The sequence below is a fragment of the Nymphalis io genome, chromosome 12 (genome assembly GCF_905147045.1).
Source record: "Nymphalis io chromosome 12, ilAglIoxx1.1, whole genome shotgun sequence".
Lineage (NCBI taxonomy): Eukaryota > Metazoa > Arthropoda > Insecta > Lepidoptera > Nymphalidae > Nymphalis > Nymphalis io.
In genome coordinates, this window is record NC_065899.1 from 12,345,411 (window position 1) to 12,372,751 (window position 27,341).

A 27,341-nucleotide genomic window follows, 5' to 3' on the forward strand; every position below is an offset into this window, starting at 1 on the left:
GCGTTAACTCGTTATTTAATATTTTTTTTACTTACTTAATTTATTATAGGCAATCGTTATATTTTTTATATTCTTATATTTTTTATGTAATTCTTTGCATTATATCATACTTTATACCGTATAATCGAGTTAAATTTGATGAGATTGCTGTGCTTGTCGGTGGTTATGAGTCTAAATCTAGTGATAAGTTAATTGTACTTCTTCTATTTAATAATAATAAGCCTAGGGGTAATTGCTCAGATATAAGTACTCTACTTAAGTATTGGATAATGTTATTCGAAAACTTTAATTGGATAAGTCGTAATAAACAGAATGCATATTTGTATATTTTTCTATATCCGCCATGATTTTGAATATTTTTTACCACAACGTTCGTGGTTTACGTACCAAGACAAAACAATTTTATCTTAATGTATTAAATCATAACTATGACATTATCTGCCTAACAGAAACGTGGCTTTTGGAAGGTATTTTTGACGAGGAATTATTTGATACCCGATATACTGTATATCGTAATGACCGTAAATATGACTGTCTTGATATGGAGAGAGGGGGTGGAACATTAATAGCTATTCGTAAGGAATTTTCTGTAGACATGTGTATTAAAGAATTTTCACCAACTCATCCTCATGTCGATATTACATACTTAAAAATTATATTGCGGCACAATTTACCACATAAGTCAATACTTCTTTTCTGTTGCTATTTTCCACAAAATTGTTACCAGGCTGAGTCACAATTGGAATTTTTCGAGTTTGTTTCTGACTTAATTATTCATCATCCATATCAAGACATTGTGATGGTGGGTGATTTTAACATACGTAAATCGGTTTGGTTATATAGTGATGATAACAGCTCTCTTAATATTTCAAATCCTTCTGTGGATGTTATAACATATCAGTTATCTGCATTTATAAATTTTACAAGCTTGCGTCAGTTTAATCACGTTCTGAATGTAAACGGTAGGTTATTGGATTTAATTCTTTCAAATTTACACTGTGATGTATCTCGTACCGCCCCTTTATCTGAACCAGAGGATGCCCACCACCCTGCTCTCTGTCTTATGATAGATATTTGTTCAATTGAAAGGAATTTAAGACCTAATAGGCGTATTGTTCGTTTATATCATAAGGCTGACTATGAGGTTATTAGTGCTGAATTAAACAAAGTTAATTGGGAGCTTCAGTTAAATAATAAAAATATAACCGAAGCAGTTGATATGTTTTATCAAATCGTGGACCAGATCATACAACATTTTATTCCATCAAAAGTAATTACTGAAAACAATAATTATCCTTGTTGGTACTCTCGGACACTAATTACCTTAATAAATAAAAAATTAAAATGGCATAGGAAGTGGAAAATTTATGGACGAATATATGATTACAATAAATTTTCGGACCTTCGGGCTCAAACAAAAAATATTGAAACTGATTGTTACAATTTATTCGTAGAGAGAGCAGAACTGAATATATGTTTTAATTCTAAGCATTTCTGGACTTTCATAAAATCTAAGAAAGGTCATAACATTCTGCCGGATACTTTATATTATAATAATGAATTCAGTTCTGATGGACAACAAATCTCGAATATGTTTAATCACTTTTTTAATTCTGTTTTTGAATTGGATTCAGGGTCCATGTCGATCATATCGTCTAACAACTCTTGCAATCAGACAATAATAAATTCAATTGAAATTACTAATAACAAAGTAGAGCATTATCTTTCAAAGCTGAAGATATCTAAGGGTAGCGGCCCAGATGGCCTACATCCTATTTTTCTAAAAAATTGCAGCAAGGCACTTTGCACTCCTTTAACTATTCTCTTTACAAAGTCCTTGAACACGGGTTGTATGCCAATGGAGTGGAAGAGATCTTTAATCACACCTATTTTTAAACAAGGCGATAAAAATAATGTTAAAAACTACCGTGGCATTTCAAAATTGTCTGTGATTCCTAAGATGTTTGAAAAAATTATTTTTGATACCTTGTTTCCGTTATTAAGGCCTTTACTTATACCAAATCAACATGGATTCATCAATAAACGCTCAACTGAGTCAAATCTTTGCGAATTTCTTGATATAGTATTGAAAGCTATGGAAGATGGTCACCAGGTAGATGCCGTGTACACCGATTATTCGAAAGCTTTTGATAAAATTTCTCATAATCTGTTGCAAAAAAAACTAGAAAACATCGGTGTACACGGCGATCTTTTGCGATGGTTGACATCCTACCTTCGTGATCGTACTCAAGCTGTCGCAGTTAAAGGGTTTACTTCTACTTTTGTACCTATAACATCCGGTGTGCCTCAGGGTTCCCACCTTGGTCCCTTATTATTTAACGTCTTTATCAATGACTTAACATGCTGCTTCTTAAACTCACAGTTTTTACTCTATGCCGATGATACAAAAATTTTCAAAGTTATAAGGGATAACCAGGATTGTATCGAACTCCAAAATGATCTAAATAGGTTAGGACAGTACTGCAAATCTAATGGTTTACAACTAAATTTGGCTAAATGTTGTATTATAACATTTTCAAGAAAAAAAATGCAACATTCTTTCAGTTATTCAATGTTTGGTGTTAAATTGCGAAGGGTAACTGAGGTACGGGATCTTGGTGTACACCTTGATAGCCAACTCGTGTTCGATAAGCATATTGAAAAAATTACTTTAAAATCTTACCAAATGTTGGGCTTCATCTCAAGGCAAGGTACTGACTTTAGGAACCCTAATACACACATTATACTTTATAATGCTTACGTTCGGTCACACTTGCAATATGCATCGACTGTATGGAATCCATGTTATGCTAAGTATATTCAAGCAATCGAAACAATTCAAAATAAATTTATTAAAAAATTAAAATATAAATTTGGTCACGATTTGCCTACTCTACTGTCCTTGAAAACTAGACGAGAACATAGAGACCAATTGTTTCTATTTAAAATTATTAACAGCCTTATAGATTCGCCTTATCTCCTAAATAAAATATTATTTAACTGTCCTCGCTTAAGTGCTCGGTACAAAGCCACTTTCGCAACTCCAAATCATCAAACAAATTATTACAAAAATAGTTTTATAGTAAGATCGTGTAGCAACTATAACGATAAATATAACCACATAGACTTGTTCAGCGGCGGTCTCGGTAAGTTTAACTCGATACTTAAAAATAATTAGATTAAGATTTGTTATTAACTTTTTTTTTTTTTTCCTTTTTCATATTTCACATGATATAGGTTTGGTTTATATATATTTTTACACTTGTTAGTTTTTTTTTTTAATTACCATACATTTAATTTAACTGTTTTATCTCTTTTATATATATGTTCACTTCCAGATTAATTATTTGTGGAAACTGTATTGGCATGTGTGTTATTTAAGGTTTATAAGTATTATGTAATATAAAATATGCTGTTTGTTTCACTTACTTACAAATAAACAAACAAATATCTATATTATTTGAGAGTACGTCAGGAGGCTATGTACGAAGATATATGCCGTATACCTCTATAATAATTAATACATATGTAGTGAATTAAGATGTAAATAAGACTAAAGACTAATAGTGGTAATAATACAAACATACATGTACATTAGTAACAGTAAAGTAACAGTAACCTGTTAATGTCCCACTGCTGGGCTAAGGCTTCCTCCCCCTTTTTGAGGAGAAGTTTTAGAGCTTATTTCACCACGCTGCTCCAAAGCGGGTTGGTAGAATACACATGTGGCAGAATTTCAATGAAATTAGACACATGCAGGTTTCCTCACGATGTTTTCCTTCACCGTCAAGCACTAGATGATTTATAAACACAAATTAAGCACATGAAAATTCAGTGGTGCTTGCCCGGTTTGAACCCACGATCATCGGTTAAGATTCACGCGTTCTAACCACTAGGCCATCTCGGCTTTCTGTACATTAGTAATATTATTAATTTTTTAATTACACACGGCCGTCTATTCCTTAACTTAATGCTTGTTTTATAGGTAACAGCTGACCGATACAAATATTAATATATTAATATCATTTTCAGTAAATGTATAGATATCTAATACAAATTTATATACATAATACACCCAGACTCGGAGAGGACATCAAACCCGCAACCCTGGATCGGACGGCAGGGTCAGTGCTAAAGGCAACATGCCAATCAATGTAGTTAGTCGTTAAATGAAGACAAAATATCTAATTCATGCTAGCAGTAAAAAATCATAGTAATCCACGGAGTACAACTGTTTGATTTTTTTTTTAACATTTACTACGGAAAAAAAACCTATTTATCATTATTTTAAAATTAAAAAATTATAAAAGTATATTTATCGTTGACACGATGTAAAATAGGTTTCTAAAGACCACCATTTGAAGATAAATGTTGATTGCCATTTAAGCAGTTATCATAGAAAATATTGATAGCAATAGTGCAAAGTATCATTTAAATATAATTCTCAATGTTTCATCGCTATCCGTTCCGAATAATTAGTAAAATGTTAAGTTTAAATTAATTTGAAACTTATAAATGATTATAAACGCAATCTACTTTTTTTGGGTGACTTCGAAAAAAGGTTTTTATCGATTCAGCCTTATTTTATTTATTTTTGTATATATTGCTATCGAGTAGATAACTATTTTTGGAGTAAGTGCAAATGTAGATGTCACTTGTTATGTTCATGATCGATATTTTCGCCAAATGCGACCCGATATGAATGATAGTTGTTTTATTTGACTGCCTCGTTGGTCTAGTGGCTTGATGTAAGGCCGCAGACCCGGAGGTCCTGGGTTCAATTCCCAGATTGGGCCAATAAGAAGTTATTGGGTTTTTCTGTCAGAAAATTCTCAGTATTAGCCCGGAATCTGGAAGTGTGTACACTTCCGTGTTTCGGAAAGCACTTAAAGCCGCTGGTCTTGCGCTTAAACTCTTTCCGGTCGTGTCGGATTGCCGTCCCATCAGATTATGAGAGTTAGGGAATATAGACTGCACTTGTGTTTGCGCACACATTTGTGCACTATAATATCTCCTACGTAGTTGGGTAATCTCTCTTAAAATTGGCCGCCGTGGCTGAAATCGGTCTAGAGGACATTATATTATAGTGGTTTTATTAAAAATATTACAGTGTCAGTGTACTCCTATATAAGTCGGCATCCACATTAATGGTGTAACCCGGAATATGGCAAGACAAATATTTTTAGCCACAATCACCGATTCCAAAAGTGTCCGATTTATAAAATATTTTCATCTATTTCCTGTACCAACAACGTGTTCCTTCTTTTCTGTGCTCATTTTCCTTTACTTTGTGTGCTTATAGATGTCATCGTAACTGTACCTCGTGTACCTCGTGTTTCTCAAAAAAAAAAGTTCCAGTATGATATTCTCGCGGTCGGGGCAATCTGAATCAGATGTACAAGCAATCCGCCGGCGACCAGGCGATCAGCCCACGACCACGGCAATCTGCCCGCGACCACGGCAATCCGCCCGCGACCACGGCAATCCGCCCGCGACCACGGCAATCCGCCCGCGACCACGGCAATCCGCCCGCGACCACGGCAATCCGCCCGCGACCACGGCAATCAGCCCGCGACCACGGCAATCTGCCCGCGACCACGGCAATCTGCCCGCGACCACGGCAATCTGCCCGCGACCACGGCAATCTGCCCGCGACCACGCCAATCTGCCCGCGACCACGCCAATCTGCCCGTGACCACGCCAATCTGCCCGTGACCACGCCAATCTGGCAATCTCACTCGACCACGGCAATCTGGCAATCTGCCCGCTACCAGGGCAATCTGCCCGCTACCAGGGCAATCTGCCCGCGACCAGGGCAATCTGCCCGCGACCAGGGCAATCTGCCCGCGACCAGGGCAATCTGCCCACCACTAGGTAATCTGCTCGCGACCAGGCAATCTGCCCGCGATCAGGGCAATCGGCCTGCTACCAGGCAATCTGACCGCAATAAGGGTCATTTGCCCCAGGATATGAAAATGTTGATTAATGATGAATAATTGAAGATTTATTGCTTTTACTACTTTCACACAAAATATTACGTAAAGTCCATACCATGAGTGTTAAAATGCTCCCTGGATGCGTGATGGCTCCCGCGATCGTGATCAAGCAACTGGTTGGTGCAGCTACGCAGCACCTCTTGATTACCGCCACTGCTACGGTCACGGACGCTGCGTTGACCATCAACTTTACCTTGGTTTCGACTGTAGTGCCGATCACGGCCACGACTGCTTTCTCGGCGGCGGTCACAGCGGTGTTCACTGCTGCGATTTCGGCTGTAGTCACGTTTGTGGCTACGACTACGATTACGTCTTCGATAATGTCTGCTGTCTTGGCTGGGTTCACGTGTACGTTTTGTTTTACTGCACTCAACACGGTAACGTAAAGACCGATTCTTAGATCGCCGACTCCCTGTTTCCTTAGGTGTAGCACCGGACATCTTGACTCAGTGTTATCCCACTTCTGATATTTGTAAAATAATTTCTTCGAGGGTGGCGATTATAATTTAAAACACCAATTTACTATCACACAATTTTATTTTAAATCACTTCACACATCAATCACTCTTAAATCATAATACAATTTTTTTTTTTCAACCTTCTGCCGTCCATGGCCTGTCCTGGACGAAAGCCTCCCCCATAGAACGCCATAGAACGCCATGGCCATGTTATAATACAATTATAACACGGTTTTCTTTCACAATTATTAGTCCTTAATTAAATCGCGATTACACTTTATGGATGTCACGACTAAGTTGCCTTCGGGCAGCGTAACGATAAACTGATCTCGAAAAACGTTTGAGACCCTTTTATACTCTTTATTTTATACATATAAATGTGGGTACATCGTAATTTCTTACAATATATATCAAAGAACTTGTGGGAGGATTTTTGGTAAGCTCGTCTGGGTCTGGTCACCCACTCATCAGACCGCTTAATAACAAACTTAATACTGTATGATGTAAGTAATGGTGAATATTTCTTACGGTGCCAATGTCTATGGGCGGTGGTGAGCACTTATCATCAGAAGACCAACTTTTGCCTTCCATCAACCTATTTTATGAAAAAAAAGACTACGTCTACAAATGATGGCGCAAATATACGCCTATTATTGCAAATTATATATTAGTACATCTTCAATTAAAACCCTTACACTTTATGGCACATGGAAACGTACCTAAACATTCCAACATCCTATCTTATATATATTACTAATACTATTATAAACAAACTGTATATAAATTTTACTATACAGCGCCTCCTTTCCTCTTCAGGAGAAGGCTTGCATTGCTATAAGTCACGTTTAATATTTGCTATTTATTATAAAGTCAATGGTCATCAGATACCAAAAAGGTAATAAAAGACTTGGTAACTCTATCCAGACTTCTGGTGACCCAAGACCCAACAACAACTTAGCGGTTCAGTAACAGTACAGTAACAGAAACAGCCTGTTAATGTCCCACTGCTGGGCTAAGATCTCCTCTCCCTTTTGAGGAGAAGGTTTGGAGCCTATTCCACCACGCTGCTCCAATGCGGGTTGGTAGAATACACATGTGGCATAATTTCAATGAAATTAGACACATGCAGGTTTCCTCACGATGTTTTCCTTCACCGTCAAGCACGAGATGAATTATAATCACAAATTAAGCACATGAAAATTCATTGGTGCTTGCCCGGGTTTGAAACCACGATCGTCAGTTAAGATTCACGCGTTCTAACCACTAGGCCATCTCGGCTTTTTTTTTTGCGGTTCAGAGAGGCGATAATAATGCCAGCCTGGATACAAAAATTTTAAAGCGCTCTTTTTATTATCTGTATATAATGAATGTATAGTCTTTTTCGATGCACTTTTTTAAATAATTAAAATATGATAAAATGTTAATATTTTTATATCGTGTTCTGTTTAACATTTAAATATATGACATAAAATTAATAAAAATACGGAATAAAACCCGATTCTTTATAACTAGCTACATCCGACACTAAATCGATTTTTTTATGCATGCGAACGTTTAAAAACGAATAAATTTTACGAAAACTAGTTCATATAAAGGCTCCCACACCAGGTTATAATCGTAAGATTTCTAGTCACTGCTAAGAATGTCTTAGTTTTTGTAAGTCAGTACCTGAGTGACTGAGCTCCACTCTTCTCCATTTTCTCATATTAATTTTTGTGATACATTGCTTTTTTTCCTGGAGTCTGGAATACATTATCGTAAGAGTCGTTTCCGAGAGACGGGAAATACAGATATATATACAATAATTGCTCATAAAAAATTATGAGATAGGCCAAAAAACGTAATGTACGGTTAAAATTTCTAACATCGCCAATATCTATGGTCGGTGTTGACCACTTGCCATTAAGTGTACCTTTATCCCGACTGCTAAACATTTTAATAAAAAATGATACAGTCACGTCACACGTGACGTAAAATTCTATATACGAAAATATATTTAGTATATAGAAACCCTAAATCAACTCTTATCGAGTTAAGTCGTCACAACAAATGTATATAAGTCAAGAACTACATGTTCATATGCTTTTGTTAAAAATGGCTATGGCTAATAATTTGTTAAGTGAATCAAAATATTTGTTCAGATTTTTGCGCATCCAGTAAGTGTAACTAGAAGTAATATGTTTTAAGAAATAAATGATAATTAAAATTGTAATGTAAACAAAACCCGTGTCGAGGGCTACCTCGTTATATTATTCACGTGAAGGGTATTCGAATGATAAAACCTTAGTTTATGGTATAGCAGCGTTATGTTAGAGTTTTAAAATAAATATATAATTATTATGTGTATTTTATAATCGCACCGTACACACAAAGGAGTAGGAACGCATAAAAAGCGTCATATCGTTTACGTTTTTTTTTTTTTATAGAATAGGAAGGCGGACGAGCATATGGTCCACCTGATGGTAAGTGGTCACCGAACGCCCTTAGACATTGGCATTGTAAAAAATTTCAACCATCGCTTACATAGGCAATGCGCCACCAACCTTGAAAACTAAGATTTTATGTCCCTTGTGCCTGTAATTACACTGGCTCACTTACCCTTCAAACCGGAACACAACAATAACAAGTACTGCTGTTTTGCGGTAGAATATCTGATGAGTGGGTGGTACCTACCCAGACGAGCTTGCACAAAGCCCTACCACCAGTGTGGTCACGATTTGGTCTAGCCCTGATGTGGCACCCGTATTATGATTCATAATAATCAATAATTAAGACTTAATCTCTGTCATTTAAGTTACTCATTTAAGTTAGTCAATGAAGTTAATCATTTAAGGTATATATTTTAGGAAGCATCAAGCAAGGCGAATTCAAACAACAGTGGATGCTTCAGATGTTGACAGACACACCCGACACATGAATGAATGGTGGGATACTGATGGACCAATAAAACTATTACATCGATTAAACGATATTCGGTAAGTTTTTTAACTTCCCAGTGGGAAATTTTTGTAATGGATTTTGTAAATCCCGAAATTTGACATTTCTCCACGTTTCAAGGTCACTAGAGACCATTTCTAAAGTTTTTAAGAGGATTTCTGGGTGTGTGGATGTACATGTGTAGATATATGGTATGCGTAGATACGTAGGTGCCTTGGTGCGTTCGGATTTTTTTTAATTTTGTGAAATAAGTTCAAATTTTATCAAAACGATGTTTTTTGCAGTATACCCTTTATACAAGAAGGACTAGCTCAAACATCATTAGAAGATAACTTTTCATCTGTATTAAAAGGAAAAACAATATTAGACGTCGGCTGTGGCGGGGGAATTCTATCAGAGGTAACCATCGCCATTATTTATTTCCCTATCAATTTGTCTTATTATAATGCTTAACAAAAATAGAAAGAAAAATATAGAGACTAAAATGAATATGATAACTCTTTTCTTTTAAAAAATAAAAATATAAACCGACTTAAAAGATTACAATTGACATGTATCTATATTAATATTAAAAATGTGAAAGTAACTATGACTGTCTGTTAAGATTTCACGGCTAGAACATTGAATCGACTTTGATGAAATTTGGAATAAAACAAGCTTAAGCTGCGAGGAAGGACATAGTCTTTTTTATTACAACTCCTCCGACATCTACCCTTACCAAACATGCGGTTGAAGCTCACACTAGTACCTAATAAAAACTTAAAAATAATATAATTCATTAGGTTGAATAAAAGTTTGACGACTATGTATAAAAGATATAAAGCTGGAGAGTGTTTGTTTCAAAAAGCAAATCTCAAGATCTATTAGTCCAATTTGAAGAAGTATCTTTTGTTAGACAGCCCATTTCTCAATAAAGGTATAATGATCATGTAACACCACGCTAAGACCAATGGGGGCGGAACAGCTGTGCTATTCTGTGAAATCTCACTTCATTACTAACCCGTGAAATGTGTATAACCGACTTATGGAGATATATTATATTGATACGTGTATGTTTGAAATGTTATAATTACTATGGTCATTGTCGTGTAGCACTTTCTGACATTTCACGACCGTTTTCTGCTGTGAATTTTTTGTTTGTTCTTGCATTTCTTACTTGGTTGGTATAAATTATATTCCAAGCCTTTAAGGTGTTTTTCTTTTACAGGGGTTGGCAAAGTTGGGGGCCAATGTTATTGGTATTGATGCAAGCAAGGAATTAATTGAAGTAGCGCAATATCACTCTTCTAAAAACAAGGAATTGATATATAATTGGCCAACGTATATAAACACTACAATAGAGGTAACAACATAAATAGGTATTTTTAAATGACTTCAAAAAAAAGTCTCAATTTTTCTCTATATACATATTTACTGGGTACCTAACAATCTTCACATCTCTTCACCGCTTTGAAAGGTAAGGAACCAGTGTAACTAGAGGCACAAAGGACATAACATCTTAGTTTGCAAGATTGGTGGCGCATTGGCAATGTAAGGAATGGTAAATATTATTTCTTACAGCACCAATGCGCGCGGTGGTGACTACTTACCATCAGATGGACAATTTGCAGGTTAAGGTTAGGTTAATTAAGAAAATTGTATGTATTTTCGAGTAGAACTTTTTTATTTATAAACCGATTATATTGATTATTTTTGTATATGATTCAGTATGTCTGTATCTATGCTCCAATCTCATTTAATTGGTATTAGACATAATAAAGCTTTTTATTTGAAGCGTACGTGCAGGCAAATTTTTAGATTCCTTATGTTTTTTTATTATCTACCTAATACCGGTTTTTTTAGGAACATGCCGCTATTCATTCGGAAAAGTACGACGCTGTTGTGGCATCGGAAATAATAGAGCATGTCGTTGAAAAAGAATTGTTTCTGGAATCGTGTGTACACGCTACGAAACCAAACGGAAAATTATTCTTTACAACACCCAGTAAAACAAGAATAGCTCAATTTTTTGTTATATTTATCAATGAAACAATACTGAATGCAATTCCAAAGGGCACTCACCAATATGATAAATTTATAACTCCAATGGAACTTAAATCTATGTTGGAGATGAGTAAGTTCATATTATTAGACCCAATTTAAATTTGAATCTATACATGTATGAAAACTATGACATATATTTCATATATACATTCATTAGAACTTGTTTAACACGTCTACATTTTTCCTAAAATATATTAGAAGTATATATGAAATAATAATAATAGGATAGGATATACCAATGACAGGACCAATGACAAAATACATCTAAATATAATAATTTGTAAACTTTAATTTAAAAGCGTTGGTACAACTGAGTTGCAAAGAAACGCTTCGAGTATTTATTTGCAATTTAACGATTCAAGTCTCTGATATCGGGTTTTATTTCTTACGCAATTTATAACGGCTGTAATAAAACTCAACTGGCTTTTCATTTGTAAGAGAATTCAAATTTAGTATTATTATTTCTATTATTAATTTTATCCAACATTATTTTTGAGGAGAAGGTTTGGAGCTTATTCCACCACACTGCTCCAATGCGGTTTCCTTCTCCTCAAAAAGAGGAGAGGAGGCCTTTAGCCCAGCAGCGGGACATTCACAGGCTGTTACGGTTACATTATTTAATGGTAGCCCTGAACGTGTTACTCCGGCTTTTTTGTATTCGATACGACATAATATAGTATCCCGTAATATCGCTAATCGTGTATTGAAATAGAGCCCTTTACATTTAGATGTGTTATATCATCTTCAGCCAATCTCCAGCGGTCTCCACTCTAGAACTCATTTGCTCCAAGGGCCGTCGGTCCTTCAACACATGACCAGCCCACGACCAATTCATTTTGCTAATTTTGCAATCTATGTTACTACGATCCTTCCCCGGATAATAAAATATTTTATATATTATTATATATATAATATTTTATATATAAGGTTTGTAACCTTACAAAGAATTGATATATTTTCTATTGATCGAGCGATGTGTTTAAGTTATATTAAGATTTCATTACCCCTCACCCTTCAGACGTCCACGTCGACATTAGTTCCTGATTATAATTTTAATTTGAACACTAATCTATATTAACATTATAAATGCGAAAGTAACTCGGTTTGTCTGTTACGCTTTAACGGCTAAACCACAGAAGCGATTTTCATAAAATTTGATACGAGGCTACTTTTTTATCCTGCCCTCAACATCAACATCTAACTTACGGATGAAGCCACGATTGAAGCCGCGGTCGAACACTAGTATTTTATATATTATATTACTTAGTGAAAATCCGGATAATGTGTATTGCTACTTAGATTTATATATTAAAAATACTTATTTTAATGTTTCAGACAATTGTATGGTGGAATCAACGCGAGGCTTTGTCGCTCATCCTATAGCGAAGAAATGGGCGTGGACTAACCACAAATTGTTCATGTTCGCAATGCAAGCTGTTAAATTAAAACGATGCTAATGCCCAATTATAACAACTGCGAAGAAGTTTTCATTACAATATCATAGTAAATGTACTTAATTAAATACCATTTAATTTTTTTTTATTAACATTAAGACTTTAACGTAATTATCTTTTGAGATATGTATATTTTTTATGTATAATTATTATTAAATTATGTCCCACGTGTACTTTAATTATTTCATGAATATTATCATTCTTATTTATCTTTAGAATTTAATTTTGCCAGACATTTTATTGTGGATTATTGCGCTTATCCGAACCTAACAACTTATAGACTCCAATCTGCAATAAGCGAATAGAATTAATATTAATCTAGAATAAATCGGAATTGTATGTGCGTGCGTCTTATGTGTTTGTAAGTAAGTCATGGTCACAAGTTTTATTTTCTACTTTTTATTGTAAAGAGGAAGCATTCAAGCATTTTTAATTATTTTAATATGCTGGCAGTTGTTCTACTGCGCACCACCGCACATAGACATTATAAAAAATATTAATCATACCTTACATCGCCAATGCGCCACTAACCTTGGGAACTTAAGATGTTATGATATCCTTTGTACCCGTTATTTTTTTGACTGCCTCATTGGTCTAGTGGCTTGATATAAGGCCGCAGACCCGAAGGTCCTGGGTTCAATTCCCAGGTCGGGCCAATAAAAAGTTATTGGGTTTTTCTGTCAGAAAATTCTCAATAGCAGCCCAGAGTGTGGAAGTTGGAAGTGTGTACACTCCCGTGCCTCGGAAAGCACGTAAAGCCGTTGGTCCTGCGCCTGAACTCTTTCCGGTCGTGTCGGATTGCCGTCCCATCGGATTATGAGAGTTAGGGAATAGAGAGTGCACCTGTGTTTGCGCACACACTTGTGCACTATAATATCTCCTGTGTAATTGGCTAATCTCTCTTGAGATTGGCCGCCGTGGCCGAAATCGGTCTGGAGGACATTATTTATTATTATTACCCGTTATTATACTGGCTCACTCACGCTACAAACCAGAACACAACGATACTAAGAATATTTGATGAGTGGGTAGTATATACAGGTGGGCTTTCAGACAGCCTTACAATCAAATGCAAATACAATACGTATACAGTGTGACAAGACAGCTTCTTCTTTTAACACAATGAGACGGGGAGCCAGTTAAACATAATTTTTTATGATAAAAAGGATGATTACTGTGTGTCTAGACAAGCGGTGCTTTTTTCTCTCATTCTTTGTCTTCTCAACTTTTGCCTTCTTTAATTTCCATGATGGCTTTGAAACGAAATAGAAGAAACCCTCAGCATTTTCGATTTGACTAAACTATATGCATATTGTGCTATTATCAAACATTGTTGAATTAATTTAAATAAAAAAAATTACGTGAGTACATATTATACGAAATATTACATGTATAAAAACTGGGATCACTTTTATGATAATTTTATTAATTTGAGTAAATAAATGATGATTTATAAGGAAAACATATCTATTTTTTAAAAGATTACTAATATTTAAAGAGTATAGTTACCAAAAATAAAAGCTGGCAGCACTGAGTACTGACTGACTAATGTCCAGTGATGCCAACTTGGGGGTTTTCCCCCAAATTTGGGGAGAATCAAGAGGTACCGGCTTAGAATAGTACTCCCCCAAATCTCATCCCGTGGGTGTCGTAAGAGGCGACTGAGGGACGGGGAAAAGGGGGGATGGGCAGCAGCGTCCCCCCTCCCATAAACATCTTACCCCCTACTGCGCTCGCCAACACGCCTGCCCAGCGCGGCGAGTATGGGCAAACCCCTCCCTTAATGGCAGATGCGCCCAAAAAAAGGCCCCCAGTTACCGGCAAGCCCGCTAGGCCCGACCAAGGTAGCGGTCGCGGTATCGGCAGGGCAGGGGGTGCTAAGAATCACCGGTTCACGGCAGGCTACCGTATAAAACGACTGAAAATGGCAACGTATAATGGACGCTCGATGAGGCTGGACCATCACCTCGCCGAATTAGAAGTAGAGTTAAGTCATATAAACTGGCATATACTGGGGTTATCTGAAGTCCGAAGACAGGGGGAGGACACGATAACTCTAGAGTCCGGTAACTTACTCTACTTCCGCGAAGGTGATAACCTCTCCCAGGGTGGTGTCGGTTTTCTAGTCAAAAAGGATCTCATTAGCAGCATTGTGGAAATCAGTAGTGTGTCGAACCGGGTAGCGTACCTTGTCCTAAAACTTTCCGACAGGTACTCCCTGAAGGTTGTACAGGTATATGCGCCAACTTCGACATACTCTGATGATGTGGTCGAAGCGATGTACGAGGACATCGCAAAGGCCCTCAACGACACCTCAAGGGCCCACTACAATGTTGTTATGGGAGACTTTAATGCTAAAGTGGGAGTACAAGATAGCGGTGAATCGAAAGTCGGACCTTACGGCTTGGGCTGCAGAAATCACAGGGGGCAAATGCTGGTAAACTTTCTCGAAGCGCAGGGGCTTTTTTTGATGAATTCTTTCTTTCAAAAAAAGCCTCAGAGGAGGTGGACCTGGCGAAGCCCCGATAACGTGACAAGGAACGAGATAGACTTTATCATTTCGAATAAAAGGCACATATTTAGAGATGTTTCAGTGATCAACAGGTTTAATACCGGAAGTGATCACCGCTTGGTTCGAGGCACTCTAAATATCAACTTAAAAGCCGAAAGATCGAGAATGATGAGGTCTACTCTCCGACCTACCGTGCTCCAAGCTGCTCAAGGCTCCGAAAAGTTCCAAATGGAACTTCAAAATCAATTCACCGCGTTGGAAACCATAAGCAGCATTGATGAGAGAACCGACACGCTGGTCAAAATACTGCAAAACACATCCCGCAAGTGTTTTCCGCCACAGAGAAGAGACAACGCACCAAAACTCTCTGCTGAGACACTTGAGCTCATGAGAAAACGACGAGAACTACCATCGTTTTTGTCAGATAAGGCCTTAAACCGAACAATAAAAACGCTGACGCGACGCGATCTCCGACGCTCCAATACCCGTGCCATCAAGGCTGCGATTGAGCAAAATCGGGGATCGAAAGTGTTCGCTCGCAAGTTTGGGAGGCCGCGTCTGACAAAACTTAAAACTGAAAATGGTGGGGTCGTTACCTCTAGGCCTGAGATTGTCGGAGAAGTAGAGAGGTTTTATGGGCAGTTGTTCTCTTCAAGATCGGATAAACCCGTGGGAATCAGTATTGATGACCAGCGCGCCCCTCTTATGCGCCATTACTCCGAGGAGCTCCCGGTCGTTGACCAAGGAGAGATTAGGGCGGCTCTAGAACAGCTTAAAAACAACAAAGCTCCGGGAGATGACGGAATCACAACAGAGTTGCTTAAGGCAGGCGGGACTCCGGTCCTGAAAGAGCTAGCAAGCCTCTTTAATTCCGTCATCCAACATGGCAAGACCCCGGAAACGTGGAGCGGGAGTGAGGTGGTACTGTTTTTCAAGAAAGGTGATAAAACCCTCTTGAAAAACTACAGACCAATCTCCCTCCTGAGTCACGTGTATAAGCTGTTCTCAAGAGTCGTCACGAACCGTCTCGCCAGACGACTTGACGAGTTCCAGCCCCCAGAGCAAGCCGGCTTTCGATCAGGCTACAGCACCGTGGACCACATCCATACTGTTCGGCAGATTGTGCAGAAGACTGAAGAGTACAATCAGCCGCTGTGTATGGCATTTGTGGACTACGAGAAAGCCTTCGACTCCATCGAAACCTGGGCAGTGCTCGACTCATTGCAGAGATGTCATATCGATTGGAGATATATTGAGGTACTGAGATGTCTGTACAACGCCGCTACAATGACTGTCCACATCCAGGACTGTAAGACGAAGGCGATCCAACTGCGCAGAGGGGTGAGACAGGGGGATGTAATATCCCCGAAACTGTTCACCAACGCGTTGGAAGACGTTTTCAAAACGCTGGATTGGACTAGGTATGGAGTCAATGTAAACGGCGAGTACATCTCACACCTTCGATTTGCCGACGATATCGTCATCATAGCAGAGTCGCTGGAACAACTCACCGAAATGCTGCGTAGCCTAGGCGAGTCTTCCCGGTGTGTCGGTCTCGGTATGAACTTGGACAAGACCAAGGTCATGTTCAATAGGCATGTCGTGCCGGGACCGATATACGTCGAGGGGAAACCTCTCGAAGTTGTTAGTGAATATACCTACCTAGGACAGATAATACAAGTCGGTAGGAACAACTTCGAGAAGGAAGCCGATCGAAGAATTCGCTTGGGATGGGCAGCATTTGGCAACCTTCGTCAAGTCCTCAAGTCGTCTATACCGCAATGTTTGAAGACGAAAGTCTTCAACCAATGCGTCTTACCTGCCATGACATACGGTGCCGAAACGTGGACACTAACTGCGGGACTAGTCCACAAATTCAAAGTCGCTCAGCGTGCTATGGAGCGAGCTATGCTCGGAGTATCTTTGAAGGATAAGATCAGAAATGAGATTATCCGGAAAAGAACCGGAGTCACCGACATAGCTTGCAAAATTAGCAGGCTGAAGTGGCAGTGGGCTGGTCACGTATGTCGTAGGACCGATGGCCGTTGGAGCAGACGAGTCCTAGAGTGGAGACCGCGAATCGGCAAGCGCAGCGTAGGGCGCCCTCCAGCCAAGTGGACCGACGACCTTAAGAAGGTGGCGGGCACCAACTGGATGCGGAAGGCGGAGGACAGGGAGCTTTGGCGCACCTTGGGAGAGGCCTATGTTCAGCAGTGGACAACGATTGGCTGTTGATTGAAGAGGTCCAGGGTTTTTTGTAGGAGGTCTATTATTCAAGTTTTTTTTTCTTAAAAATACGTACGACTGTACAATTTATATTAAGCCTTGAACGCAACCTAAACCAAATATAAACTCCAAGCGTGGCTATAACTGAAATTAAAAAAACTAAAAAATAGCTCAACGGTCAGCGTGCTTGTACAACACGTAAGAAGCCAGGCTTCGATTTCTGATCACTGAATCTTCTTCTTCTGCCTAGCGTTTTCCCGGCCTAGTAACGCCAGGGTCCGCTTTCCTGCATCTATACCTCCACTTTGCCCGATCTAAAGCGTCCTCCTTAGTGAGATCTCTCTCATATCGTCCCTCACAACATCGAACTGATTAGAAAATAAAAATCGTTTAATTTCATTGTTATTATCATTAATATTATTAGGACATTAATTAATGTATGTAAATGTGTAAAACACATCTGCATAAAAACAACAGCTATTTTATTCTACTTGAATGTATTTTTAATTTTTATTTGAAATTACCTCTCAAACCGAGATACAACAAAAAATTTAGTGGTTCTTAATCGATATTTAGGGGAATTTGTAGTTAGTCTTAGAATTTAAATATTTAAATATTCTGTAGAAGTTGGCATCACTGCTAATGACTTACATGACTAAAGTATGAATTCTGACACTTCTGACAGTGACATGCTATAGTTCTAAATAATGTTTATACTTTTAATTTTATATAACATTGAAACTTCTCTCAATATCTCAACCAAATTATAGAAATAAATAATTAAATAACCACACGGCACATTAAGCTAGTAAATTCTGAACAGGAACGCAATAATTAAAATTCAAATCAAAATAATAATAGATGAAAAAGAAATAATAGACGCATGGTTTAATATAAAAACATTTTAATTATTATTTTGATTCTAAGGTATGTTAATTGTTTGACTTTAAAAAGGTAATTTTAAATCGTATCTCATATTGCAACGTGTTTTAGAAGATACACCATCTTTTTACAATAAACCATATTAATATTTACAGACAAGAATATAGAATATTGAAAATAATAAAAGAATTGAACATGTATCCATTAAGCCAAACACTTGTAACAATTAAATCGTAAGTTTTCTTGAAATTGCATTGTATGTATAAAAAAAGTCCTTGTAAGTTGGCATCACATTTTTTTTAGGATATCACATTTAAATAAAACCATATCTAGAGGTATAAAAATAGCACAAATATCAAACAATGTTACCGTAGCAAAGACAACAATAGATGCGAGTCATGTAGAGAAACATTCACAACAAGCCCAAGGATGGTGGGATCCCAATGGGCCTATGAAGGCACTTCATAGTTATAACTTAATTAGGTAAGTTCTCAGGTCTGTAACCGTTGATTTTTACTGCAGTAACCGCTGGATTATATTCTACTTCAAATGGCTCAAAATACTCAGAACATAATCATCAATGCTCTTTCGTTGTTTAAAATGTATACATACCATGAATATCTTTGAAGACATTTTAGTTTTTTTTCAATACAAAACATTGTGGTTTTCAGTAGATATCCAAGTAATTTGTAAACTAGAATGTGTGATCACTGCATTATATTGAAAATTGTTTTCTTATTTAAATTATTTCATGAAACAGAGTACCTTTTATAAGAGATGGGCTTGTTTCCTGCTCGCTGGATAAAAGAACTACTTTACCATTAACTAATAAAGTGATATTGGATGTAGGTTGTGGAGGAGGTATAGTTTCAGAGGTAAGAAGCACAAGTTTAATTCTTAATTCATTTCTGTATAAAATATATGTACTATTCAATTCTACATTAAATTGAATCCTGTTAAGAATATATACTATTTTGGAATCATTAAGTTAGTTGATTATTAGAATTTTTTTTAATAATTTATTTATAATGGTTTAATAAAAATAAGAATAAAAAATAACAGTTCTACTTTAGAATAATGATTAAAAAATATTTTTTACCTGTATTATAATATAAATTTGTTTTTTTTAAATGGTAAAATTTATTATGCCAACAGGGCCAAAGTTTATATATAAGATGAAATGATTGATATAATTATGCTTTTTCCTAAATTTGCTAAATTTTTCTCTGTTTTTTTTTAAAGTACATTTTTTTTAGGGAATAGCAAGGCTAGGAGCAAAAGTAACAGGGATAGATGCTAGTAAGGAATTAGTAGAAATAGCAAAAGAACACTGTACCATAGATTCAAGACTAGAAAACAATAGACCAACTTATCATTGTACAACTGTCGAGGTGAGTGATAAATATTGTGTTAGGAGGGTAAATATCAAATAATGACATTATAGTTAATTTGTGAACATTGTTTTTTTCCCTGTCCAAATAAAAATAAGACATACATATTTATAACTTGAAAGTTTATTAGTTAAAGAAATGCTTATCGAAACCAAACTTACTTTAGTTTACTGGTGGTAGAGCTTTGTGTAAGCTCATCTGGGTAGGTACCACCCACATATCACATATTCTACCACCAAACAGCGATAGTTATTATTGTTGTGTTACGGTTTGAATGAAAGGACATAACATCTTGGTTCTCAAGGTTGGTGGTGCATTGGCCATCGTAAGCGATGGTTAACATTTCTTAAAACTTATTGCCCCGTTTGCCGGTCTGCCTTTTTTTGAAACAAAATAAAAAAACTTATCTCCACAAAACTCTAATTAATGGTATACGTCCATTTATTCAGATAAATTGATTTATTTGTCAATAAGGCAAGCAACTTAACGTGCTCATTGAAACACGAAGGGGATAAACACGAAGCGTAATCCCAACATCAATTTAGGACTGTATAAACATTGAGTTAAAACCCAAATAATCCACTTATTTGTTACCTGTTTTATGCAATTCAAATTCTTTAAGATTCTTGCAAATAAATTACGATTTAAATATCTTCAAATTAAAACCATGTCTTGAAAACATTCATTGACAACCTTCATTTAATTTAATTAATTATTTTCATCATTTAATTAGAGAATGTTCCCAGTTGATATGAGCATTTACGAAAAATTGCTGTTGGATAGGCAAGAGACAAAGTTTCGGTGGTGGTATCTGGTTTGCGCAGTGTTCACTTATTTGCTACCTGTTTTATGCAATTCAAATTCTTTAAGATTCTTGCAAATAAATTACGATTTAAATATCTTCAAATTAAAACCATGTCTTGAAAACGTTCATTGCAACCTTCATTTAATTTAATTAATCATTTTCATAATTTAATTAGAGAATGTTCCCAGTTGATATGAGTATTTACGAAAAATTGCTGTTGGATAGGCAAGAGACAAAGTTTCGGTGGTGGTATCTGGTTTGCGCAGTGTTCACTTCAACTGGCTATTTTGCTAAAATCGAAGGTTCGATCACCTCTCGTGACAATTGCTTTTTTTTTATTGAATAGGTAGGCGGACGAGCATATGAGCCACCTGATGGTAAGTGGTCACCAATGTCCATAGACATTAGAATTATAAGAAATATTAACCATCGCTTACATCGTCAATGCGCCACGAACCTTCGGAACTAAGATGTTATTTCGCTTGTGCCTGTAAATACACTGACTCACTCACCCTTCAAACCGGAACACAACAATACCGAGTACTGCTGTAACTTTTGTTAGTAGAATATCTGGTGAGTGAGTGGTACCTACCCAGACGAGCTTGTACAAAGCCCTATCACCAGTAGCTTGAATAGACCAGTTCTAAATTTTTCTGTTCGTGCCAACTCCGGACACAAGGTTTCTTAATTTTTAAGTTTGAGCAAATATTATCTGGTTTTGTTTATTATAAAAAAAAACCTATTTGAAGGTGTCTTATAATATTATTATTAGTGTAAAATAAAATCGATGAAAACAATATTTATTTGAAGATTTTTTTTTACGTATTACAGGAACACGCTCAACATTTTACCGATTACTATGACGCCGTGGTGGCCTCAGAGGTCATCGAGCACGTAGCTGATAAGGAACTATTTATCCAATCCTGCGTGAAAGCCTTGAAGCCAGGTGGAAGGATATTTATAACAACGCCAAACAGGTCGAGATTATCTGAACTCGTTACGATATGCCTCAGTGAACACATCTTCAACATAGTACCGAGGGGGACGCATGAATATGACAAATTCACGACACCAAATGAAGTCTCATTTTTGTTGGACAGAAGTTAGTATTATATACAATACAGTAACAGCCTGTTAATGTTGCTGTTAAAAAAAAGCCGAGATGGCCTAGTGGTTAGAACGCGTGAATCTTAACCGATGATCGTGGGTTCGAACCCGGGCAAGCACCACTGAATTTTCATGTGCTTAATTTGTGATTATAATTCATCTGGTGCTTGACGGTGAAGGAAAACATCGTGGGGAAACATGCATGTGTCTAATTTCATTGAAATTATGTCACAAACGAAAGCTTATCTCTGCCTCTACTTATTTTTAAGTATTGGGAAGTGCAAAATTCAAATTTAGAAACGTTCAATTAATTTTATTGGACACAGATATGTTACTTTTTAAATTATATATTAAATGCAATAATTAGGCTGAGGTCTTCATTCCTTCGCGTAATAATCAAGATGAAGGACTTAAAAAAAAACAATTACTTTATTAACTATTTTTTATTATTTGTTTCAGATAACTGCCACGTCCAGTTGATTCACGGTATTATGTATTATCCCATTATAAATAAGTGGGCCTGGACTAGTTCCACTCAACTGATATTCGCATTACAAGCCGTCAAGCTAGCCGAATGAATGTTTTAATATTAGAAATAAATATGATACACTTATAATTTTTTCATTGTAGTAAATCTCCTACTTCATTTAAGTATTTTTTTTAAGCAACATGTTTTTATTTGGCGGTAATTTGGAACAAATTTTGATATTTAGTATACTGTATTGTATTGTCACCAGCGCCCAGTGTGCGCAATTTCAGCTACAATCGTTTGATGGTTTGTAAGATTTAATCTACACCACCTAACAGAAGAAAAGATGAGAACAGAGATGTTGAAATATAATAACAACTTCAATAAATCTTAAAACCCACACTTAACTACTTATCTTTTTTATTATTTATATTATTTCCTGATGGTAGGGCTTTGTGTAAGCTCATCTGGATAGGTACCACTCACTCATCAGATATTCTATCGCTAAACAGCAGTACTTGGTGTTGTTGTTGATCTTAGTTCCCAAGGTTGATGGCGCATTGGCGATGTAAGTAATTGTTTACATTTCTTACAATGCCAATGTGTATGGGCGTGGGTTACCACTTACCATAAGATAAGTGGGCCCATAAGCTCGTCCGCCTACCAATTTTATAAAAAAAAATAACCTACAATAACAACCGATCTCTGCCAGTGCAGCCGGTTTACATTACCACTGGTGGTAGGGCTTTGTGTAAGCTCGCCTGGGTAGGTACCACCCACTCATCAGATATTCTACCGCAAAACAGCAATACTTGATATTGTTGTGTTCCGGTTTGAAGGGTGAGTGAGCCAGTGTAATTACAGGCACAAGGGACATAAAATCTTAGTTCCCAAGGTTGGTGGCGCATTGGCTATGTAAGCGATGGTTGACATTTCTTACAATGCCAATGTCTAAGGGCGTTTGGTGACCACTTACCATCAGGTGGCCCATATGCTCGTCCGCCTTCCTATTCTATAAAAATTAAAAATAGCTTCTAATCTTTTACAATCCAGCGTTCATTCATAATGAACTGAAAAGTGCTTACATTGGTCAAATATTGATGCAGTGTAAACAAATTGCTGCACAGGATCGAAATACTGGATCTGTATAAACCGGTTAATATTATCATGTTGATTCAAAGCCAAGTTGTTTATTTATCTTTAGTATGCTATTGGATTGTATCGCTATACTGGTCTACCAAGGCTGAATATCATTATACCGTGTCAATGAGTAGTGTCAACTGTCAACATAATCTGTTGCACTAATTCAAATGTCACAAGCCCAAAATTAACGGTAAATGCAGTGATTTATATAAATATCATCTTCCGAGAGGTATCGGAGGCTGTAAAAGCAATGTCTTTTATAAAGTTTGTCCGAAATTCGATAGGATTATTCAAAAAGGACGTTATCACCTTCCTGATTCTACGACGTCATGACTTGAATAGTAAGTTAAGAGAAATATGATGTCCGCCTGACCGATTTCGGCCACAACGACCAGTCTCAACGGATATTAGCCAATTGCGCAGGACTTACACGTGCACAAGTGTGTGCGTAAACACAGGTGCACTTTATATTATATTGCCTCACTCTCATAGTCCGATGGGCCAACGGCTTTACGTGCAGTCCGAGGCAGCTTTAAGTAAAATATAATGTTTGTCTTAAAAAAAATTGCTAATTATTTGACAAATTAATTAAAATATGAAGGCTGACTACAAGGCGAGATTCTATAATTGTTTTTTTTTTTTAAATTCGCCGGGAGGGCAAATGACTACTCCACCTGATGGTAAGTGGTAGTAGAGTCCAAACGCGACGACGGCCAGTACAGACGGGAAAAACGTTCTGCACTAGCCGCCTTCGCCTTGCCGGCCCGCAAGATGCCTCTTCACGCCTCGTTTGAAGGAACCCGGGTAGTAAGAGGAGGGGAACACGTGAGCTGGTAAGGAATTCCATTTTTTGGAAGTGCGACAAAGAAAGGAGTTTGCCAAATTTCTTTGTTCGCGATGGAATTGATGTCACAGTTAGGCGGTGACATCGAGAACCAGCTCGCGTGGACTTAAGAAGGAAGGGGGAAGCAGGAATTAGAGAGAATAATTCCTCAGAGCACTCGCCGTGATACAGTCGATAGAAAGCGCTCAGTGCTGCTATCTCACGACGCAATTGTAAAGGTTCAAGGGTGTTTGTGACCTTTACGTCGCCAATAATGCGTACGGCACGTCGCTGCAACCGGTCCAAGGCCTCAAGTAGGTACTTATCGGAGCCATCCCAAAAGTGCGAGCAATATTCCACGCAAGACCGTACCTGTGTTTTGTACAGCAGGCACAGTTATTGTGGCGTGAAAAAGCGCCGCACCTTGTTCACACAATATATAAGAAAAAAAATATTTCAAACAGTTAGGCTACTTATAGACGGGTTCCGGCAGAATATTATGGAGCCTTCACTTCTTAAACCAAAAGTGTTGAAGCAGACTAATTCTAAGCATAAGGCAAACGTCAAAATTGCCTTTTAGCGAATTTCACACACTGCGCTCACTTCAAATATATCGATTAGTCAAATTATTGAACTGCTGGTTCTTTACTATATCTTCACCGCGCACACGGTGTGCTATTTAGCCCTTGGGATATTTAATAGTGGATGAGAAATGTTAAAAGTGTAATACTATCGACCTTCTTACCTCTTCCTCTTAAATTTCACGAGACGAGACAGATGTCCGAAGACTTCACAGATGACTGCTTTAAACTTTATTTTAGTAATCGATGAGAAACTTTGCTACATAGCAGTAAAACCGACAGCCTCTATATCACAACTACGACAGAAAGTGTGGTATCTTCTAGAATTACCAGATTACTGTGAGGAAATTATAATATTAAAATCTGAAAACGACCTTGAATTACCGTTGACCGATCTTCGTAAGGGTAATGACCCTCAGCACCCGTATATTTTGGAAGTCTGGCTTCCTAATAAAATTATGCGTAAGAATATTTTAACTTTCATTAAAAAATTTGTATTGAATTTCTATGTTATCTAAAAAACGGTTGCTGATCGATACCGACTTATAATTTCCAAAAAATAGTGTTGCAAAATTAGTTATAATAGTTATATTAATAGTAAATTATTGAAGTCAAAATCCATAAATAATAAATCCATTAAGTATGTTGTTAAAGACGACTCATCTTACTTGGTGGTAAGGCTTCGTGCCCCCACCTGGATAGGTACCTCCTACTTACCACATTATTTCACCAAACAGCGATACTTAGTATTGTTGTGTTCAGGTTCATAGGGTGAGTAACCCAGTGAAACTAGTCACAAGGAACACAACATCTTAGTTCCCAAGATTTGTGGCGAATTGACCATGTAAAGAACGGTTAATGGGTAAATGGGACGGGTACACCATTTATCATCAGATGGTACATTTGTCTGTCCGCCTGTCGTATAAAAAGTCATTTTACACGACGCAAATATTAATGTAAAACTACCAATTTTCTTTAGAACATAGATTCTACCGAAACAAATCAGCAATCTGTAGATCTTTTCCAATTACATTGCCTACTAAGAAATATTTTTCGATACCACTCATACTCCAATCATTGTACAAATACAAAATTAGAATAATAAAATAGGTTATTGCTTATCAAATTATGTTGTCATTTTTGGTCTTACAGCCTCAGGAAGCTTACTAAATAACATGATAACCATGGGTAACAAAAGTGCAACAGGAGACTATCTAGAATCACCGGACACTGTGTTTGAGGAAAAAGTAAAAAGCGATTTCAAAGAAAAAGGCATTGAGGAAGAGTTTTGTAAGAGTTCTGAATTTATAAACAGTTTTAAAATTTAAATACTTAACGGATTTAAAACATTTAAATAACTTCTATGCTGATAATAATACTTACATAATCTCACGTTGACGGTTTTTGCAACAGGTTTCATATATTTTGTCCAAGTTTTTCCTCACGAACAAAAATTATGAAAAATTTCTATAACAATGGTATATATACATGTACGATGTACATACTAATGGCAAAACAATTACAGAAACGCTAAAATATAAATTTACCGTTTTGCGACTTAGTATTAGTAATTTGTTTCTTAAATAATATATATTATGTAATAATATATATTATGTATTAAACTAACATAAAATCCCTCGCTATTGCTTTATATTACTAAATGCTCAATATAATTTTAAATAAAAAATATAATTTGAATCGCACCATTTATTGTGCAAGAACTTGCAATTCGTAAATCACTTGTGAATTATAAAATACCGATTTACAAGAAATTTTAAATACATAATATAATTATAACATTTGAAGGATATACGAACAATATGCACATAAAAATACTAGCAGTAATAATTGATAGCAATTCTATGAATAGAAAAAAAAATACATTGAAATAAAGTGTTAATTAATAGTTAAATTTACTAAGTGATCGGGCTATGTGCACTTATCAAATATTTTAACGCTAAACAGCAATAGTCATCGTTGGTATTGTTGCGTTCCGGTTGGAAAGGTGAGTGATCCAGTGTAAGTACAAGCAACAGGGAATAACATCTTAGATCCTAAGATTGGTGGCGCACTGACGATGTAAGGCATGGTTAATACTTACGTCACCAATGTGTATGGGCGGTGGTGACCACTTGCCATCTAGTGGCACATTTGCCCGTCCGCCTAAAACATAAAAAAATTAGTTATTTGTAAAAAAAAATATTAATACAATATTTATTTTACAACAGCACATACTACAATCATCAATGAAACGATAGCGCTCAATAAGTTTCACTTAATGGAAAACCAAGTAAATATTAAAAACAAAGAATATGAAAGGAAATCGGATTTATCATCCAAAATATCATCTTCGTCCATATTTTTTAAGCTGCACGGAAGAAAAAGTCGAGATAACTTCGCAAATATTTTGTTGAAAATACAAAATGATCTCACGACCCTTAATAATAAACTATCGGATATGGAAAGCAGGATACAATTGTAACATAAGTTATCATTTAAATAAATTAATAAAAA

The 27,341-nt window shown here is 36.7% G+C and overlaps 3 protein-coding genes across 4 annotated transcripts; all 3 read left to right on the forward strand.

Annotated features, from left to right (window-relative positions):
* The first annotated feature begins 8,519 nt into the window (after positions 1 to 8,519).
* On the forward strand, positions 8,520 to 12,958 carry LOC126772512 (ubiquinone biosynthesis O-methyltransferase-like). The gene is made up of 6 exons (XM_050492912.1): positions 8,520 to 8,610; positions 9,301 to 9,429; positions 9,676 to 9,790; positions 10,599 to 10,733; positions 11,234 to 11,504; positions 12,770 to 12,958. Exons 1-6 carry the CDS (start codon positions 8,534 to 8,536, stop codon positions 12,889 to 12,891), a joined length of 849 nt encoding a protein of 282 aa, XP_050348869.1. The 5' UTR covers positions 8,520 to 8,533; the 3' UTR covers positions 12,892 to 12,958.
* Positions 12,959 to 18,338: 5,380 nt separating this feature from the next.
* Positions 18,339 to 22,427, forward strand: LOC126772511 (ubiquinone biosynthesis O-methyltransferase, mitochondrial-like). 2 transcript variants are annotated; one of them, XM_050492910.1, is made up of 7 exons: positions 18,339 to 18,553; positions 18,664 to 18,741; positions 18,812 to 18,991; positions 19,269 to 19,383; positions 19,765 to 19,899; positions 21,536 to 21,806; positions 22,271 to 22,427. In XM_050492910.1, exons 2-7 carry the CDS (start codon positions 18,704 to 18,706, stop codon positions 22,387 to 22,389), a joined length of 858 nt encoding a protein of 285 aa, XP_050348867.1. In that variant the 5' UTR covers positions 18,339 to 18,553; positions 18,664 to 18,703; the 3' UTR covers positions 22,390 to 22,427. The 2 variants fall into 2 exon arrangements, with proteins under 2 accessions (XP_050348867.1, XP_050348868.1); XM_050492911.1 differs by lacking the exon at positions 18,339 to 18,553 and adding an exon at positions 18,562 to 18,580.
* Positions 22,428 to 23,612: 1,185 nt separating this feature from the next.
* LOC126772521 (uncharacterized) lies at positions 23,613 to 27,309 on the forward strand. Its single transcript, XM_050492920.1, has 4 exons — positions 23,613 to 23,764; positions 25,068 to 25,289; positions 25,980 to 26,117; positions 27,056 to 27,309. Exons 1-4 carry the CDS (start codon positions 23,674 to 23,676, stop codon positions 27,307 to 27,309), a joined length of 705 nt encoding a protein of 234 aa, XP_050348877.1. The 5' UTR covers positions 23,613 to 23,673.
* The last annotated feature ends 32 nt before the right edge of the window (positions 27,310 to 27,341 follow it).

What these genes read in the sequence shown, in the direction of transcription:
- LOC126772512 (XM_050492912.1), top strand. Translation starts at nt 8,534, where the DNA reads ATGCTTTTGTTAAAAATGGCTATGGCTAATAATTTGTTAAGTGAATCA. An exon ending in ATATAAACACTACAATAGAG is followed by an intron (nt 10,734 to 11,233) that starts GTAACAACATAA and finishes CGGTTTTTTTAG; the next exon opens with GAACATGCCGCTATTCATTC. An exon ending in TAAATCTATGTTGGAGATGA is followed by an intron (nt 11,505 to 12,769) that starts GTAAGTTCATAT and finishes TTAATGTTTCAG; the next exon opens with ACAATTGTATGGTGGAATCA.
- LOC126772511 (XM_050492910.1), top strand. Translation starts at nt 18,704, where the DNA reads ATGTATCCATTAAGCCAAACACTTGTAACAATTAAATC. An exon ending in CATAGTTATAACTTAATTAG is followed by an intron (nt 18,992 to 19,268) that starts GTAAGTTCTCAG and finishes TTCATGAAACAG; the next exon opens with AGTACCTTTTATAAGAGATG. An exon ending in ATCATTGTACAACTGTCGAG is followed by an intron (nt 19,900 to 21,535) that starts GTGAGTGATAAA and finishes TACGTATTACAG; the next exon opens with GAACACGCTCAACATTTTAC.
- LOC126772521 (XM_050492920.1), top strand. Translation starts at nt 23,674, where the DNA reads ATGTCTTTTATAAAGTTTGTCCGAAATTCGATAGGATTATTCAAAAAG. An exon ending in GCTTCCTAATAAAATTATGC is followed by an intron (nt 25,290 to 25,979) that starts GTAAGAATATTT and finishes TTGGTCTTACAG; the next exon opens with CCTCAGGAAGCTTACTAAAT. An exon ending in AGGCATTGAGGAAGAGTTTT is followed by an intron (nt 26,118 to 27,055) that starts GTAAGAGTTCTG and finishes ATTTTACAACAG; the next exon opens with CACATACTACAATCATCAAT.